At 33.3% G+C, this 17,521-nt stretch overlaps 2 protein-coding genes and 1 pseudogene across 4 annotated transcripts; 2 read left to right on the top strand and 1 right to left on the bottom strand.

The window, feature by feature from the left end:
* Positions 1-1,663: 1,663 nt before the first annotated feature.
* Positions 1,664-5,315, top strand: LOC120188550 (glycine--tRNA ligase, chloroplastic/mitochondrial 2-like). The gene is made up of 9 exons (XM_039191942.1): positions 1,664-1,716; positions 2,747-2,837; positions 2,913-3,017; positions 3,185-3,223; positions 3,565-3,654; positions 4,252-4,353; positions 4,533-4,614; positions 4,758-4,843; positions 5,157-5,315. The coding sequence occupies exons 1-9, from the start codon at positions 1,664-1,666 to the stop codon at positions 5,253-5,255; spliced, it is 747 nt and encodes a 248-aa protein (XP_039047873.1). The 3' UTR covers positions 5,256-5,315.
* Positions 5,316-6,645: 1,330 nt separating this feature from the next.
* On the top strand, positions 6,646-10,370 carry LOC120189068 (annotated as a pseudogene).
* A 1,341-nt stretch (positions 10,371-11,711) lies between these two features.
* LOC120189069 (ELMO domain-containing protein B-like) lies at positions 11,712-16,420 on the bottom strand. 3 transcript variants are annotated; one of them, XM_039192403.1, is made up of 9 exons: positions 16,260-16,415; positions 14,806-14,915; positions 14,262-14,330; positions 14,035-14,150; positions 13,891-13,945; positions 12,620-12,740; positions 12,376-12,423; positions 12,123-12,217; positions 11,713-11,928 (listed from the first exon to the last, which is right to left on the bottom strand). In XM_039192403.1, exons 1-9 carry the CDS (start codon positions 16,342-16,344, stop codon positions 11,827-11,829), a joined length of 801 nt encoding a protein of 266 aa, XP_039048334.1. In that variant the 5' UTR covers positions 16,345-16,415; the 3' UTR covers positions 11,713-11,826. The 3 variants fall into 3 exon arrangements, with proteins under 3 accessions (XP_039048335.1, XP_039048334.1, XP_039048336.1); XM_039192405.1 differs by lacking the exon at positions 16,260-16,415 and adding an exon at positions 15,978-16,120; XM_039192404.1 differs by lacking the exon at positions 12,123-12,217 and having other exon boundaries at positions 11,712-11,928; positions 16,260-16,420.
* Positions 16,421-17,521: the final 1,101 nt, after the last annotated feature.

Here is a 17,521-nt window from a genome sequence, read left to right as displayed (position 1 = left end):
TCTAAATAATATTTTATAAAATATCAAAAAATTAAATATTTTTTTGTGCAAATGAAATTATTAAATTAATATTGTAGGTGGAAAACATGAAACACTATTAAAAAAAATTGAAACATAAATTACATAACTTTAAAAGAAGTATCGATCCTTTTTATAAAAAGTATGGATATTTTCAATATAATATAATGTAATAGGTAAATTTGCAATACTATGGATATAAATATACCGGTTTACTTATAAAATAGGTAAATATAAGCGCTACTTATTACATTATATAAGCGCTACCTAGTATGTTATTGTACTTTATAATATTTCCGGTTAAATAATATAACATAACCGGTATAAATTTTAACCGGTCAATTATTTAACCGGTCACGCCATATATTAGCCGTTTTTTAGGCGCCGCACCGCAGAACTACCCCGCACTTGGAGACCGGCATAAATCACCATTAAAAAAAATAAATTTTTAATTTAATACTCATTCTCTGTTAATTTCAAGATGACACGTTTTATCATCATGTTTACGCATCATTTTTCAAATTTTAAAAAAATTGTCGATATTGAATAAATATCTTTCATCTCTGGAAAATATAACATATGATAATATATATATATATATATATATATATATTATTTTTAATCAATCGATAAATATATAAATTAATTTATGAATTTCTCTTAACTCATATAACATTGAATATTAGATAGATAGATATAATACTTCGATCAAATTCAAATTACAGACGCACATATGAATACAACATATGAAAATTGTTCAACTATTTCAACTATGTATTTATTGACTTATTTATCTATGTATTATATTTTATCTTTATTTTTAATTTTCTTACTGCCGGAGGTCTTCCACGGAAGCTGCTCTCAACCTGGCGTTGGGGGCATCCTACCACCCCACCTCCCCTTATCCCATTGCATATGGGAATAGGGTTTTGTTGTTGTTGTTGATCAAATTCAAATTAACAAAAATTTCAAGTCAATCTAACCCATTAACATCCCTAATTAAAACCTATATTATTATTCCTGCTAGTTAAAGATTTAATACAATTTATTGAGTTAAATCGTGTTATTAGTTATTGTATTATACTTAAGTTAAAAAGTTATTTTATATTATTCAATTTGATTTTTTTAAATCTCTATAATTTGATGGCTTAATATAAGAATAAGTGCTTAAATTATATATTTTTTCTCATTTAGGTGTTTAAACTAATTTTTTGGTTAATCCAGATGTTTAACATTACAAATATTATCATTTTAAGTATCCCAACTATAACATCCGTTAGGAAATTTTGTTAAGTGACATGTGTCACATTTCAATAATTTAAAATTTTTATTTAAAAAAATATAAATTTTATTTTAAAAACATTTAAAAGAAAAATAAAAATTTCAACCGCATATCCCTCTCAAACCCCCACACATGTGCTGCTTGCAATCCTCCCACCACCAATCGAAGAATGATCAAATGGCCAACTGCCACGGTCAGTCAAAAGACTAAACAACCAAATGGTAGGCTGTCACGGTCGTCCATAGGGATTTAGGAATTATTTAGGGATTTGAATGTTTAGGATTTTAAAGATTTAGGGATTTAAGGGAGTGGGCGACGACTGGTCATTGAATGACCGACGATGACTGGGATGACAATTAGTTGATGACTGACGGGGATCAAGACATCAACGATGATTTTTGGATTTTGAAATTAAGGTTTTTAATGTTTTGAGGGTTTTTTTTAGATTTAAGAAAACTTGTGGTATTTTTTAAAATTATTTAACTTTCGAATTACTCTTAATCTAATCCCTCTAACTTTCAAATTTATTTTTTTATTTTAATTATGTATTAATAAAATAATAAAAAAATCAATGTCACACAAATTATTAATAAAATAAATTAGAGTGATTAGAACATAAAATTATTAATAAAATAAATTAGAGTGATTAAAACATGAGTAATTTGAAAAGTTAAGTAGTTAAATTGAATTTTTTTTAACTTTAGTGACTAAACATAGGAGTGAGAAGATAGTTAAGTGATGAATGATATAATTATCCATAAAAAGGTATGTTAACTTTGCAACGACGGTTACTAAAATGATATTGAAGAGAATGCTTTCTTGTATTTTATTCATCAACACTATGGGTATATATACAAGTATAAAGGTCCTATAATATGTAAAGTAATGTCCTACATCAAATACAATATATATATCAACCCTAATATTTAGCCTATAAATATGTAAAACAAGGGAGGTTGTCTGTAATCCTGTTAAAGCTTTTCAAGATCTGAAGAAGCTAAAACAAATTAATGGAAGTGTAGCGTTTGACCTTAGTAAAATATACAAGTTCCTCAATTTTTAAATTTTCTCTTTCTAAATTTTATGGAAATGAAAAGAGCTTAAAATCACTGCATCTTACCCTACTGCCTAGAACGCCAATATATTTTTAACACATTAAACACTCTAGATAGCATAGTGACAAAATGACTAAATGCAATATGCCTGAATCTTACCCCCAAAAAAAAAAAAAAAGGTGCCGTTGATGTTCAAGGCCAATAGCACCCCTCATCCCTTTCCAAAATTCCCTTGTCTCCCTCATCTTCCATTGATACTGGTGACAGTCCAATTTTTTTTTTTAATCTTATACATGGTTTCTTATCAAACTATTGCTGCTCTTTCTACTTACTCGTTTATTTTGAGTAGAATTCTGCTTCTTAGTTGAACAGATTTTTTTGGTTTTTCCAGATTAGATAGCCTTGTTGGCCTATTTGCTGCTGGCTGTCAACCTAGTTCTACTAGTGATCCATTTGGCATAAGAAGAATCTCTTATGGCCTAGTTAGTATATGATTGGGTTACTCTTTTAAGGAATAATACACTTGATTATTACAATGTTAAATTTGTTAACTGCAGGTCCAGATATCGGTGGAAAAGGATAAAAATATTGATTTAAAACATGCTTTGGAACTTGCAGCTGATGTTCATACCATTAAAGTGGATGCAACCACAATAGAGGATGTAAGAAGCAAGCTCTTTTTGTGTCATACAATGTCATGTTTACTTCCTCTGTAGTGATGCCAATTCCATTGATGTGATTCTACATGACTCTAAATATACCGTGTGATGTTAGTTATAAACAATAGTTAATGATGTGGAATTTAATCCTTTTTCATTTCCTGTTTCAGGCATATCAATTTGTTACTCGAAGATTAGAGCAATATCTGGTATGCATAATCCTTTTGCATTAAAGATTTCTTCATTTTTTAAAGTGCTTTTAACAATGTAGTGAATGGAAATGTAGTGATGATGTTTAATTAGCCAATTTATCTCATCATTGGATTGTGTTGTATTCCGTGCTTAAATATACTTTCGAATTATTAGTTTTTAATCTTAAAATGATTTCTTGATTTATTACTTCCAATCAAATAAATGTGAATGTTAATTACAACCGAATTGGAAAACCTCCAATCTAAGAATGGAACAAAATAATAATGCTGGTGGACGTTATGCCAACTATTAATGCCATTGGAGAATTTATGCAGATAAGCTGTATTTTTTGCTACAGGTTGATAAGGGAATAAGTCCAGAAGTGGTTCGTTCCGCCCTTGCAGAGTGTGCAAACTTGCCTTGTCTAGCTGCTAAAACAGCATATAAAGTAAGTGAACCTGGTTTATAATTTTGTCTGACATGATGTTAGTCAATTCATATCTGATACTAACACTGGGTGTAATAGAAACTATATCCGAGTGTATTAACTGAATGAAGTGCACCCAAGAAATGTATAATTTAATACTAAAATGGATTTCCTCAGTTATGAATATGTTTTAATGGGAAGAAAAGGCCTCTGTTTTTTTAGGGGATAATATTATTGATATCCTTGCTGCAGGCTATTCCATTTCATATCGATGTGTATGATTTGAATTTACATTGCTAAATGACCCCCAAAAAAAATGTGTTCTGTACATAAAATAGATTACTGTATTCCTGCATTTAAAGCTTGTCCGCAGTGACTGATTTGTGTAATCGGAATGCAATATGCTGGAGTCTTAGGTACTGGGCTTCTGTTCCTCTCTGTGTTTTTATATTTTTTTCCCTTTTTCTTAACTACTGAACGTTCTGTTTTGAGGATGTTTTACGTGTCATGTTAGATAAAAGATAAAACAACCATTGTTCTTTTTTTTCACTTTCAATTTTCATCCATTTTCAGTATCCTCAAATATTTTATGATAGCATATAAAATAACTGGCTGCAGTTGGAAGCCTTGTCGAAAGGAAATCTTTTCACTAAGGTCGTAGAAGCATATTCTCGTCCAACTAGAATCGTCCGTGGAAAGGACGTGGACGCTGTTGTTGAGGTACTAATACTCCCTTGAATAGTAACAGAATACCCAATAAGCTTACATTTGAGCTTTTGATCAAATCGATTGGAGATTAGTTCGTCCTTCTATTTGATAGTGAACTCTAGTAAATCTTGAATGCTGTTAAGATACATCAGTTGCAAATTCTGTAATCTGACGCCATTCATCTTTATTAGGTGGATGATGGTGTATTTGAAACAAATGAAGAGAGAGATTTATGGGACGCCTTCTTGTCTGTTAAGAACAAAATTCACCCCGGTATGTTCTCAGTTTATTACCAGCCTGCAAATGCTGTTGAGTTATCGTCTTTTATAGCAAAAAATGTTGCTCTCATTTAATTTGATTGAATAACATTTTCCCCTACTAATCCGGTTATCTTACTTTTCTGTGTAAATGCTCAGGTGTTGAGGTTGATGATTTCATCGAAATATCTTCAGAGCTAGTTCAACCTTTAGAAGATTTTTTTAATGGAGTATGTGTGATGGTGGTACGTTTGTCTTTACATCTTACTCGTTCCGTTTATAATTATGTCTTGCTAATTAATTTATTTATCTGCTCGTTCATAATACTGTTCCAAAAAAGAAAGAGTGAAGAGTTGGAACAACATAGCTTTTTAGCTCAAGTTAAGTCGGTCGATACGAGCTTCCAAAATAAACAGTCGTATGAGCCTGTGATCTCTCGATCAATGATAGGATCATTTGCGGTCGTAAACGCAAACAAACCTGAGAGCAGAGCTTGTTTCAGTAGGGTCTCCCCCCATAGACGTTCATGTAGAATCCCATCTGAGCTTTCACGTGCAGGAGGACGAAAGAATTAGAAACAACAGGCTGTGTTTGGTCAAGAAAATTGCAGACCTTCCGAAAGGTGTGGCAGATCTCTCGGTTTTACCCGGATTTTGATCCAGACAATACATGCATATACTTCTACATTCTTTGATCAGAGTAAACACCAGTCGGTACCGAAAGATCATACGGCTGTCGGCGGGTTTACTGTTTTGGGTTGTGCATTGTTGGTTAGAAAAATAGTTTTTGACATCACAGAACTGGTAAAATTTCGTTGCAACATACAATAGTTTTCCATCCATTTGTTCATCTTGAACTTTTTTGCTCTGCAGCTGCAATTGTCTTGTTACATTCGAGGCTTCACATATGCCTTATTAACTTCGAGTTGAACTTGATTTTTGTACTTTACTATTTTAATGATAAATTAGAAAGATAATAACAAATAAATAAGATTGTAAATATAAAGAGGATTTTATTAATTACATTGTAATTTTAATACATATATCGTGTAAATTTTAATTTATATAAATATATTTATTTGAATGATAAATGTCTTTTTTAACGTTTAAAGTTTTAATAAATAAGGAATTTAGTATTATAAAAAATTATTATATAAGAAATTTGTCTGTTGGTTTATTGAATAATAAAGGTATAATTTAATTATTTTAAAAATTGTATCATAAATTAGTACGGTAACAAAAATACACTTCCCCTTCCATAATAATGTATGGTTAGATTTCAGGGTAAAGTACACATATAGTTCCTTTATTATAAGGTGATATTTTATTGAGTATTCTGATTATTAAATATTATAAAATAGTCCTTTGACTATAGGACGTTATTTTGTTGGGCCTTTCAACTATTAAAAGTTATAAAATGGTCGTCTGACTATCATATGTTTCAAACTTGTCTTTTTCTGTTAAAATATTAACGAAAATATGATTAGAATGTTAACTTTTTGACTGAGATATGATAAAATCTGATATCAGAATTTCAAACAACTATTATATATTAGTCAACATGTTAATGTCTAACTTAGTCGACCACCAATTTTTTAACGAAAAATGATAAGTTTGGAACATATGAATAGTTATGTGACTATTTTAAAACTGTTAATAGTTGAAGGATTTAATAAAATATCATCTTATAATCAAAAGATCATTTTATAACTTTTAATAGTCGAATGACTTAATAAAACAATACCTTATAATTCGGGACCCTTTGTATACTTTATTCTAGATTTTAATCTTAAAAAAAAATCTCTTCTAAATAATGACACCCGAGTCGTTGAGAATACAATGTACCTTGTGACCTATAATTTTAAGTTAACTCATTTTTTGTTTCTAATGATGACAAGGGAAAAAACCATGAACTTTTTTAAGAATCATACCCACTCAATCGACATTACAATATAGATACAGTTAAAATTTCTCTCTTCTCTCGCGGCTAAGATACATTGTTCCTTCCACGCTTTCTTACAGAACTGTTCATTCAATCCAACATTCATTTGATTGCATGCTGATGAAATACCGAATCTCCATGGAAATCCTAAATCTCTAGCAAAAGTGCTCGGAGTCGGACGGGTGTATAATTAGTTTGGGTATAGTCTGAATTCGAAGACAATGGCGAGCTCGAACCCTTTTGATTTGTTGGGAGATGATGACACTGGGGAGCTCTCATTGCTGATCGCTGCTCAAAAAAAGGCCGCCGCTCCCGCCCCCTCCGCCGTTCCTAAAAAGGGGCCGGCTCAGTCTCAGACGAAGCCGCAGCCGCAGCCTAAGCTTCCCTCCAAGCCTCTTCCTCCTGCTCAAGCCGGTAAGCTTTTCCTATAGAAGCCTTCATTTTGAGCCTTTGTTGTTTAGTGCTTCATTGTTGTTTGCTATAGCTGTAGTCTCTTCATTTCATATACGAAAATGTTTTCTTGTGTGTTGAGTCTTGAATTTAATTGGTCGTGTTATGTTGAAGTTGCCCATTCTTTTAATGGTCGAATTGTGGAGTTTGAATGGGTTTATGTTATTATGTTGGGTTTCATTTCTAGTGAAGAGAATGGAGCTTGATTGTTTATTCACCTATAGCTATCGTGCTCATGTGTTTTGCCTTGTCATTGTAATGTTTAAATGGTTTCATATTTTTATAATTTCCGATACATTAATAATTCGTATTATATAGATTTTGAGACATCCATATCTTTGTATGGTGTTCTTGTAACTGTTCTCTGATTCTTCTTCTTCTTTTTTTTTTTTTGTGTGTGTGTGTATCGTGTCAAATATTGCCAGGTCCAAGGGCAGACAGTCATGCGGGGGCGTAGGTAAAAAAATTAAATTATAGTGTCAGAATTTAGAAATTTTTTAAAGATTTTTTTTAAGTGAGTGAGGACAAACAGTGAATGTCAATTTCCTCCGAAGGATATTAATTTTCTTTTGAATTAATCACTTGTATCTGATCTATTGATTTACTAATTCATATCGAGTTTTGTAGAGTCCCATTATGGGAACGACCGTCCCAACCCAATTTGCTCGATTCGCAAACGTTAGGGTAAACCCCTAACCTTGTTTAAGGAATCTAGTACCTCATCCCACTAGACCAACTGATTGTTGGTTCTAAAAGATATTAATTATTTACAAAGTTGTGTCAGTATTCTTGTAGAGTGATATTCATGCATGCACATTTGAGCACAACCCAGTTTTTTGTTTTTCAGTTGTTTATTTGATATATATCAATTGAGTGTGTCATATATTTATTCAATTTGTTTTCCAGAGTGAAGAGAGCTATAGATACCGAAAAAAATTGAGTCGCTTCGCTCCTATTTTTTCTTTTCTTGAATGAAATGAGAATGCAATAATGGACTAGACTAGCATAGATAAAACTGTCTATTATTTTGTTTCTCTGAGTGTCTTTCGGTGTTCCATCAATAAAATTGTAGTTTTCGATTCGAAAGCTTTATCGGATTGATAATTGCATTCCAATTATACAAACTAGGTATCGGTGCTAGTTGGTTTTTTTTATACTGCTAGTTGTCTCATTTGTTCAACATGCTTTTATATTTAATAGTCGGTTATAGTTTCATACTTCCAAGTATGAATCATGTTTAGTCGAAAAGTTCTGATTTTCTGGATCTTATGTGTTATGTTTCTTGAGCTGTGCTCAAATTGATACTTTTAGCTTATGTTTGTGCATTCGTTTTTTCTTTCAAGTGAGGGAGTCAAGGACTGGAGGTGTTCGTGGCAGAGGCCGTGGTGGGCGTGGATATGGACAGGTACGTGGTGTTAGTGGCGGATACAGACGTGATTTTGGCAATGATGAGAACTCATTCAGCAGCAGTGGTGGCTATGGTGGTCCTCGACCTTATCGTGGTGGTTAATGGTGGTTCTAGTGAAGGGGAAGTTGGAGATGGAGAGCGACCTCGCAGGTTGTATGAATGTCGTAGTGGGACTGGAATCGGGTAGAACTTAAAAGAAGTTTTGTTTGACTTTAGTTTGATATTATCATTTCATTATTCTATCCAAATCTCGGAACTGATGCTTTTTTGTTTGCGGTTCCCGTCTGTAGAAATGAACTCAAACGTGAAGGCTTTGGTCGTGGGAATTGGGGAACTCAGACTGACGAACTTGCTGAGTGAGCTATCTTTAGTGTTTAAGTGTCAACAATTCCAACCTTCAATTGTATTGTAAAACTAAATGAAATCATCACTTAGTTTTGTTATTCTTTCCTCATTATGTGCCTCATAGGGTGATTGAAGTTGTCAATGAAGGTAAGAGGAATTTAGCTTATGACAAGCCAGCAAGAGATGAGGATGCAGGAGATGCTAACAAGGAGAGCTCTACAAATGAACTTGAAGAAAAAGAACCCGAGGATAAGGTAGCTTCACCTGATAATATATCGTTTTAGATTGTCATTGATGTCTACTTGTATTGCTCAAACTTGGGGACGAGTGCCAGATACAAATATGTCTCCGACATGATTATGCTTGATTTTTCCAAGCTTTTCCATATATTTGGAGGATCATACCCCTAAATCTATGTCTGCATATATCTCATGTGCGTGTACTTGCTGAAAGTGATGAGTTGGAGTAACATGAATATCTGCAATTTTTTCTAATTTTAAATGTAATATGCTAACTACTGCTATTTCTGCGTGCATCCTTTGATATTGAAATATTAACAGGAGATGACTCTCGAGGAATACGAGAAGCTGTTGGAAGAGAAGGCAAAGGTTCTTCAAGCACAGAAACCCGAGGGAAGAAAAGTGGATGTCAAGGAGTTTGAGTCTATGCAACAACTTTCAAACAAGAAGAGTAGTGATGAAATCTTAATCAAATTGGTGAGCCTCAATGATTCCTTTTAGAATTCTATCATTGATGACTTAGGTTATTTGATGGCAAATATGTGTTTATCATATGTATCTTTAATTGTTGGCAGGGCTCTGATAAAGATAAGAGAAAAGAGGCTTACGAGAAGGAAGAGAGAGCAAAAAAGGTATCGTATCTCCTTTGATACATCCCGAGTTTTAATTTTCCTACTTTTCGAGTTTATTATGGGCCTCTTATTTAAGTTCATTGAACTGCAACACATTTTGAACATTTGTCTTTATTTTGGTATTTAAGTTTTAATTTATTGGACAGTTGGCAATATTAGACAAACACAGTATGCATTGTTAACACATTAAAATTTATGCAAAATACTTTGAACACAGTTATCATGTGTAAAATACACGAACATGATATGGATAATACGAATTGGCAGTTCTAGTAATTTATATTCCGTTAATTTTAGTGTTATAAAAAACTTTGATGCTTATTTTGTGATTTTATCCATAAATTATTTAATTTGTTTGTTACAAAGCTTGCGTGCTACTTTCTCATCTTAGTGATTTTGCAATTTTATTCGTAAAATCATCTTTATGGTATGCACTGATCCTTATTCTCTACTCGGTGGTGGTTATAGTCTTTGAGTATTAATGAATTTCTGAAGCCTACTGAAGGGAAGAGGTACTACAACCCAAGCGGGCGAGGTCGGGGTAGGGGTCGGAGTCAGGATCAGGGTCAGGGTCAAGGTCAAGGTTGCGAGCGTGGCTTGGGAGGGTTTGGTGAAGGCAATGCTGCAAGTAATATGGCTGTACCATCCATTGAAGACCGTGGTCAGTTCCCTACTTTAGGGCGCAAGTGAGATTTCTCTGTAATCCCGCTTATATTTTCCATGCCTTTTCTTTTCTTTTTTTGTTATATCTTTTTTCAACTTCGGATTACCGGGTTCTTTAGATTTTGGCCAGGAAATGAACTCGAATAATATGGTTTCCTGTTGCCAATGGATCTCTGAATTTTATGTTTTGAAATGTATATGTTCAGTTTTCTTGTAGAGGGGCTATTCTGCTGTGATCTTTAAGCATTCTTGGCTTTCTTAACATGCCAAGTATTCTTTACTTGATGTTCCTATGATTTCGTATGGCTTTGATTTTGATAGCATAACCAGTAACTTACAATCGTACTCTTTCTGAATTTAATTCATTTTCTGTTGAATTCATTTTTGAGTTCTGTACGGATACATTATCGTCCTTCCAGCTAAGCATTCCAAATGACTTGCTCAACCTATCATCACCTTTACAATGCTTGTCCTCCCTGTATTTGTTTATGCAACTTATTAGTATTGGAAAAGGTGTATTACTAGTAATGCAAAGGCCAAAACCGCTTGTATGGACGAGGGAAACAGAACCCAATGTTCTTGGTTTCGGATTTGAATCTTGTGGATGAAAGAATAATGTGGAGAAAGCTATTTTTCGTATCTAACTGACTTTGAATGTGGTAATAGCCTACGCTACTGCACAAACCAAGAATCTCGGACCAAAAAAGTACCCAAAACCACATTGATTAAGCTGTTTATTAGTCACGTAATTGGAATGCTCGTGTAATGGGTACCAAACCATTATCCTTTTCAATTATTTTGAAACGTTCTGCTTACTCATTCTTGTGCTTCATTTGACATTATTGCATCCAATTTCAAGATGTCCGAGCTTACCTTGTCTACTCTTTCTTAAGATGCTAGAGTAAACCAACATACCGGTGTAACTGTGTCATTTTCTTCTCTCCAAAACTAATTTGTGCTTTTCTCTTGAGAGAATGTTTGCTTGGTTTTATGCTGGGTCATTTTATGTTTGATTCAATTTCGGTTCAATTTTATGTCCGATTTTTAGTTCACAAAGTTAAAAAATCGCAATGATCCAAAAAAAATATCTATATTTAATTTATAATTATTTTTAAATTTTCTTGTAATACGAAAATAATTATTTTATACTCAAATTCGATAATAATTTGTAAAGCAACATAAAAATCAGTTTTATAAAATTGATAAACCGAATTGATTTCACGGTCAAACGCCCCAATGCGTGACGTAGATAAAATGGACCAACTGTGAGTTTGGGCCCGTGATAAAGACATCACGAGATTGAACAACAGAGAATCAATCAAAACCTGATTTTCTTTTGAAATGACAATCACTCTCAAGGATTTGGATGTGCTTGGCGCAGCCTAATTTGGAGTTTCCGCGAGGCTAAAACAAGGAATAAGCAATAGGGGAAACCAATTCCAGTTGTTTGACACAAGGAAAGGACGAGGAACATCATTTATAGCATGCATCCTTTCTCGCACCATTCATAAAAGCAGCATTGTAACTATAGTTAAGAATGTACCTTTCAACTATCGTGTAAGAAGACTGTACGAGGGCAGATCCTCGAGCCGTGTTATATCTTCGAGTAGGAGCTCCTTTTCCAGTTGACGTCGTGTGGCTTTCATCACGGTCTGTAACACCAAATACCAGAGGAAGAATGATTCAATTATAGGAGCGTGATCTGATTTTTGATTGGCTTGGATCTATGGCACTATGATGCCCGAACCAAAAAAGTCATATATGGGTGGGCGGAATATTTGAGCGCCACCATCGTTTTTATATCGTCCTATGTCCGAAAGGAATTTGCTGGTTCGAGAAAACTTACATTGAAGTCCATGTAGGATGCGCGCATAACAAGCCATTGCTGGTCCATTAGCTTGAATGCGATGCAATAGAGAAGGTCGAAGGCAGATTTATCTTCTATTCAAGGCAGAAAACCAGAGCTAGTTTACTTTCAAGCATACAATTAGATTGAAGACTAAATGACAAAGGAAAGAAACACCAGCATCGGTGAATAAATGTCTACGAAAACATTATAAAAAACGACACTGCAAAAACTTGGAATAAACTAGCAGTACCCGACAGGAACTCTAAGAAAATTGCTCCAACCATCGTTCTCGGTTTTACTGTAGAATCGAAGCACACAGTGTGAACCGACTAAAAAAAACTAAGAAATAGCAATCTTAATGAGGATACATAGAACATAAAATGAGAATGGCCTATATTGATGCACATTCACATTATGACCAGGTATCAGATTCACAGCTTCACATGAAAACATGTGCCGATTTAAAAAAGTTATAGAGATCGAGCATACATTACCTGCTTCGAGATCAAGCATCTGAATTAGCATGAATGTAATGTTCACACCAGCAACGGCAAAGGGATATCCCCACGCTGACCGATTACCTTCCTGCTTCCAAAGAAGATCCATGAAGGATTTCTGCATTGAGATGTTCAGAAACAACTTAGCATTGGATGAACAGATACAGACTGAAAGATAAAGTAAAACTATTGATGTAGCAAAACTAGATTTTAGTTAAAGAAAATGTATATGAAATGCTTTCCTGAAATCATTATTTGGTGATTGTTATGGATGCTTTTGTCAGCCAAACCTATGTTAGGAAAGACCATTAATTTTGATTACTTAATTAGGACTTAAATGACGATAACTTATTTCTTAAGTTTCTTGATTTTATTTCAGTTGATTTATTTTCTTACTAGAATAAATATCTTATTTATGTGATAAGATTGATTGGGGACGAATGGAATAATAAACCTAAGCATATTTTTTTTCGTCGATCACCCATGACATGATCCCACACTCACAGTGATAACAATTTGAAATCAAAGCCAATGATTCTCAACAATGGTTTAACAGTGGTAAACAGAAATACGCAAAAAGTCGAGTATATGCGAACAAAGATTGAACGAGGTTAGCTCATACGTTGCTGCATATTGATGAAATTATTGAGGAGAATAAATCCCAAGTGCTTGATAAATTGCTTGAGGGAATGGATAAACAGGGTTCCTGATAAATAGGTTAGTAGCTCTATGGTTATGCAGGTAGAATCTCAACCTGAACAAAACCAAACCATGGCAAACTCTAGCAACCTCTCTTATTTATCTAATGCATCAAACTCTACTAACCCATTACGACAAAACAATTTTAGTCACAAGCAGTTACACTCACCTTATTCATTAACCCCGTCTAAACTCCAATCCGACAACCTTTCTTTTTTACCTAGTGAAACGGATATTAGAGATGATAGAGACTCACTTGTTAGTTCTTTTATTGTTAAAAGTGTGCAATTTTTTATTATTAAAGACATATTTGGGTTCGTAACTAGGCTATTTTTTAAAAAAAATTTGTGAATTCTAGTTATAAGTTTGAAAAGATTGATTCAATAGTGTTGATAAAATGAGAACAAGTAATTGTGGTTTCACGACCCGTATTGGTTTTGACTGTTAGTAACTGGAAGGAATAATGGTGAGGTAATGGTCGGTTTATCTAATAAAATTATCTAATACTGAAGAGAACAACGGAAAAAAAAAAAGACATTGTGGGTTAAGCAACAAGTAAAAGCACATACCGGAAATTCCCTAGCAAAGAATAACAGGTTCTCCAATGATATAAAACCACCACCCCTGCAAGATAAATCCAAAAAATAAAAAGTAATTACCAATTAGATTGTCATTCATAAAGAGAAATGGTAAATAAAAAGGAACTACGCTACCTAAAATCTGTAGATGGATCTTCCCCTTGCCACCCCATTTCCTTCCACTGTTCAGATATTAAACCACGTAGTTCTTCTTCCGGAAAAGCAGCATTCCATAAGGCCCTTAAAGCTTCCTGTGGAGAAGCAGCAATAATGAATTAGAGTATAACTCTCATAAATCAGATTGATGATTATAGATTTAGAATTGCACCGTAAGTTAAAATAGCAACATTACAAACTGATACCTGATGCTCAAGGATTGAACTATCATAGGCAATATCAATACGTTTCTGCAGCCTTTGCAAGCATTCCTCCTGGCAGCATAGTTGTCAGGAATAAATGTTTCTGGTGAATGGAAGTAAATTTTTTCAATTTTTCAAGTAAAAAAACAACACAAAGCTTGAAAGGCATGCTAGCTTACCAGAAATGGGGAAAATGAAAGGGTAATGAATCTAATGATGCCAAAAAAAAAACCCTAACCAAATCTACTCATGCAGCTAAAAATAGGAGCATGCCATTTTTTCAAATACTTTAATAATGTTGCCAAAAAAACAATAGTCAAGTAATTGGAGTTCCATTTTAGTAAATAAAAAGTTTAAACACAATTTGGGTTCAGATGATAGCAATAAAAGAAAACAATTGCATACTTGCCAGGAAGGTAAACAAGAGATCCTATCACCAGATTCCTATTTCTTCGAGACAGGGCCATAAATTACACATGAAATGGGAAATAAAAATCATAGTTAACAGGGGCAGAGATCGATAAATTGATCGGATCATAAATATTACCTCAGAAGGGGTTAAATCAACTGATGGACGAGCATCACCCTCTCTCCTCTGTGCACAGACACAAGAAAGACCTCTACCCAACCATGCCGCTGATCCTGCCACAACCTCAGCTGTAAGAAAAGAAATCTCCACTAATGAAAATGCAGTTACTAAATCATCACTGCACTTCTTTAACAATATCAAAATTACTAGTGCCAAGGACAACCTTTGATTCAAAAAGACGGTTCACTTTAGCAGCTAATAGAAGCAAAAACAAGATAAAAGAAAAAGGAAAATAGGAGAAAAAAACCAGCCAACTATATATAACCAACTGAACCAGGATTAGAACAGAAAACGATAGCTACACCCCACCTAAAAACTGATATGCTAAACAACCTTTGAACTATGAACAAAATTAGCATTCAGTATGACCTAAATGGAAAGATATAAGAGATGATTTAAGAAAACTTCATCAAGCAAGAATTTTGCAACCTGGAAATGTACTAATAAGTGACTTCTATAAGAGAGGCAGAATCTAGTTCCTCAAAATTTTGATTTTAGATTTCAATTCCTATATGAACTGTGAGAATGGAACGGATAAGTTATGCATAAATTAATTACAGTTCAATATGAGTATCTACTTTAAAAGTAGATAAAATATGAATTTCAAGTGCACAAATATCTATAGTTATTTCAAATTCACCATTAGATAAAGGTCAAACAGATCCATGAATTTAAAAGGTAACCCTGAATATTGCATTTGCATGTGATTTATCACATGATTTACACTTTTTTGAAATCCAAATCCTGAAAGCCAACTTAAGATAAATGGAAATGGAAAAGCAAACCTAATTGGCTTTGAACTTTGTAGATCACTTTCTCAACATTAATTATCAATTTTCTATTTCACACAAAAATGTTAGAAACAAAAGAGTAACAATAAGCGAAGCAATTAATCCCCTTAAAATTTAAATCCAGACTTGCTTGAAACCATTCCAAAAAACGGATAAAATGCCAGAATAGATATAGCTTAAATTTTCAGAGTATGAAGTAATTAATAAAGATAAACATGAAAAACCATACAGAAAAAGACATTCATCGATTCAATTAAATTTTTCAAAAGAGCAAAGAAGAGAAAAGCTCGCCAAATGTTAACCACCAAACAGAATATCAGAATGAAAAAAAAAACTCACCAAAACAAATTTGAGCATCATCACACATTAAGTCAGGGATCGTTTTTGGTAACACGCAAAGCTTACTCTACCTCGCAGTTTAAATTGCAGATTGAATTTACTCACCGGAAAAGAAAGTGTAAAATAAAAGACGTTTTCTGGAAGGGGGGGGGGGGAGAGAGAGAGAGAGAGAGAGTCTTTAAAATAATATTTATTTTAGATTTTTGTCGTTAAAAGAAAAAAAGTGAAACACGTAAAATAAATTCCAAAATCGGATTTAAACTAGAATTTGAGTTCCATTACCAGAATTTGAATGGCATGTATTGCCTTGCTCGAGACCATGAGAAATCCTCCTAACGGCTACAGAGGAACCTCCTCTATTGTCCATCGCCACCTCTCTCTTCTCTCCTTTCACATTAAGTTCATCAGTTCCAGTCTCTCTCTACATATATATTTTTTTTTATCGAGAACCCGTATCAAACAGATTCTCCAACAATTAACGACTGTATCAATGACATAAAGAGAAAGAAACCCAATCAAACTCTAATTATCCAAAAAAAAATGAAAGAGAAAGCGAGAGAATCAAAGCGAAGCAGTACCGAAACAAAAGAGCAAAGCCTCAGGATGAACTGGAAAGCCAAAGGCAAGCAAAATCAGAATGGAAACATGCCACAATGGAATAAAAAAGGACCGAAATGTTGATTCCGTCGTCGGAAATAAATCAAAATTTAAGCCACACAAAAAAATACGCCGATGAAGATAAGTAAAGTGGAGCTTCTTCGACCAGTAGCTGACTAGATTCTTGGAAAAAGCATACGTAAAGAATCCATTCCAAGACAAGGTGTTCTCTCTCTCCCTCGTTTTTCTCTCTCTGTTAGCTTCGCTGTGTGTTCTCGAATTTTTTTGAGAAAAGACAGCGGAGATTACGAAAAAGTATGGAGAGGTTAATTACCTAATGTGTCCCTCTAAAATGTTTAATTATTGATATTAATTTCTTTCCCGTTTTCTAAGGAGAAAATTGTAATTGTATCTAACCGGGAGAAATGTTTGTAGCGGGAAATGCAACGGTGTGGGTGGTTCTTGGATTAATCATGGTTTATGAATTATTGATCAGACTAATTTAAATAGATAATTACAAAATTCTATTTTAAAATAGTTTTTCCAACTTAATTTACTTTCTTTATAATAATAAAATTTGAACTTTAATTTTAGTTAAAAGTAAATCATCAGAGGTGTGGGTAATTTTAAAAATACAAACGAATTACGTTAGTTTAGTTTTAAAACATATGAAGTAGAATGTAATTAATTATTTATATTTTCTATATAAATAAATAAAATTTTAAATAGTTAGAGGATAGAGATATTAGAAAAATATTCAAAAAAAATAAGTCAATATATAACGAAATAATATATCATCCTCATCTAGTATTAATTATATTTAAAGTCGTTGAAAAAAAGTGAGAGTTATATTTCGTAAATAAAGAGTCTCTGACAGCCAATAATGTTATGGAAGATGTGTACAATTATCGATATCTTTGTATCATGACAAAAAATTAAAATATGTT

This window comes from Hibiscus syriacus, unplaced genomic scaffold, assembly GCF_006381635.1.
Source record: "Hibiscus syriacus cultivar Baekdansim isolate YM2019G1 unplaced genomic scaffold, ASM638163v2 tig00116951_pilon, whole genome shotgun sequence".
In the NCBI taxonomy this organism is placed as follows: Eukaryota; Viridiplantae; Streptophyta; class Magnoliopsida; order Malvales; family Malvaceae; genus Hibiscus; species Hibiscus syriacus.
This window is presented reverse-complemented; position numbering and strand designations above follow the sequence as displayed.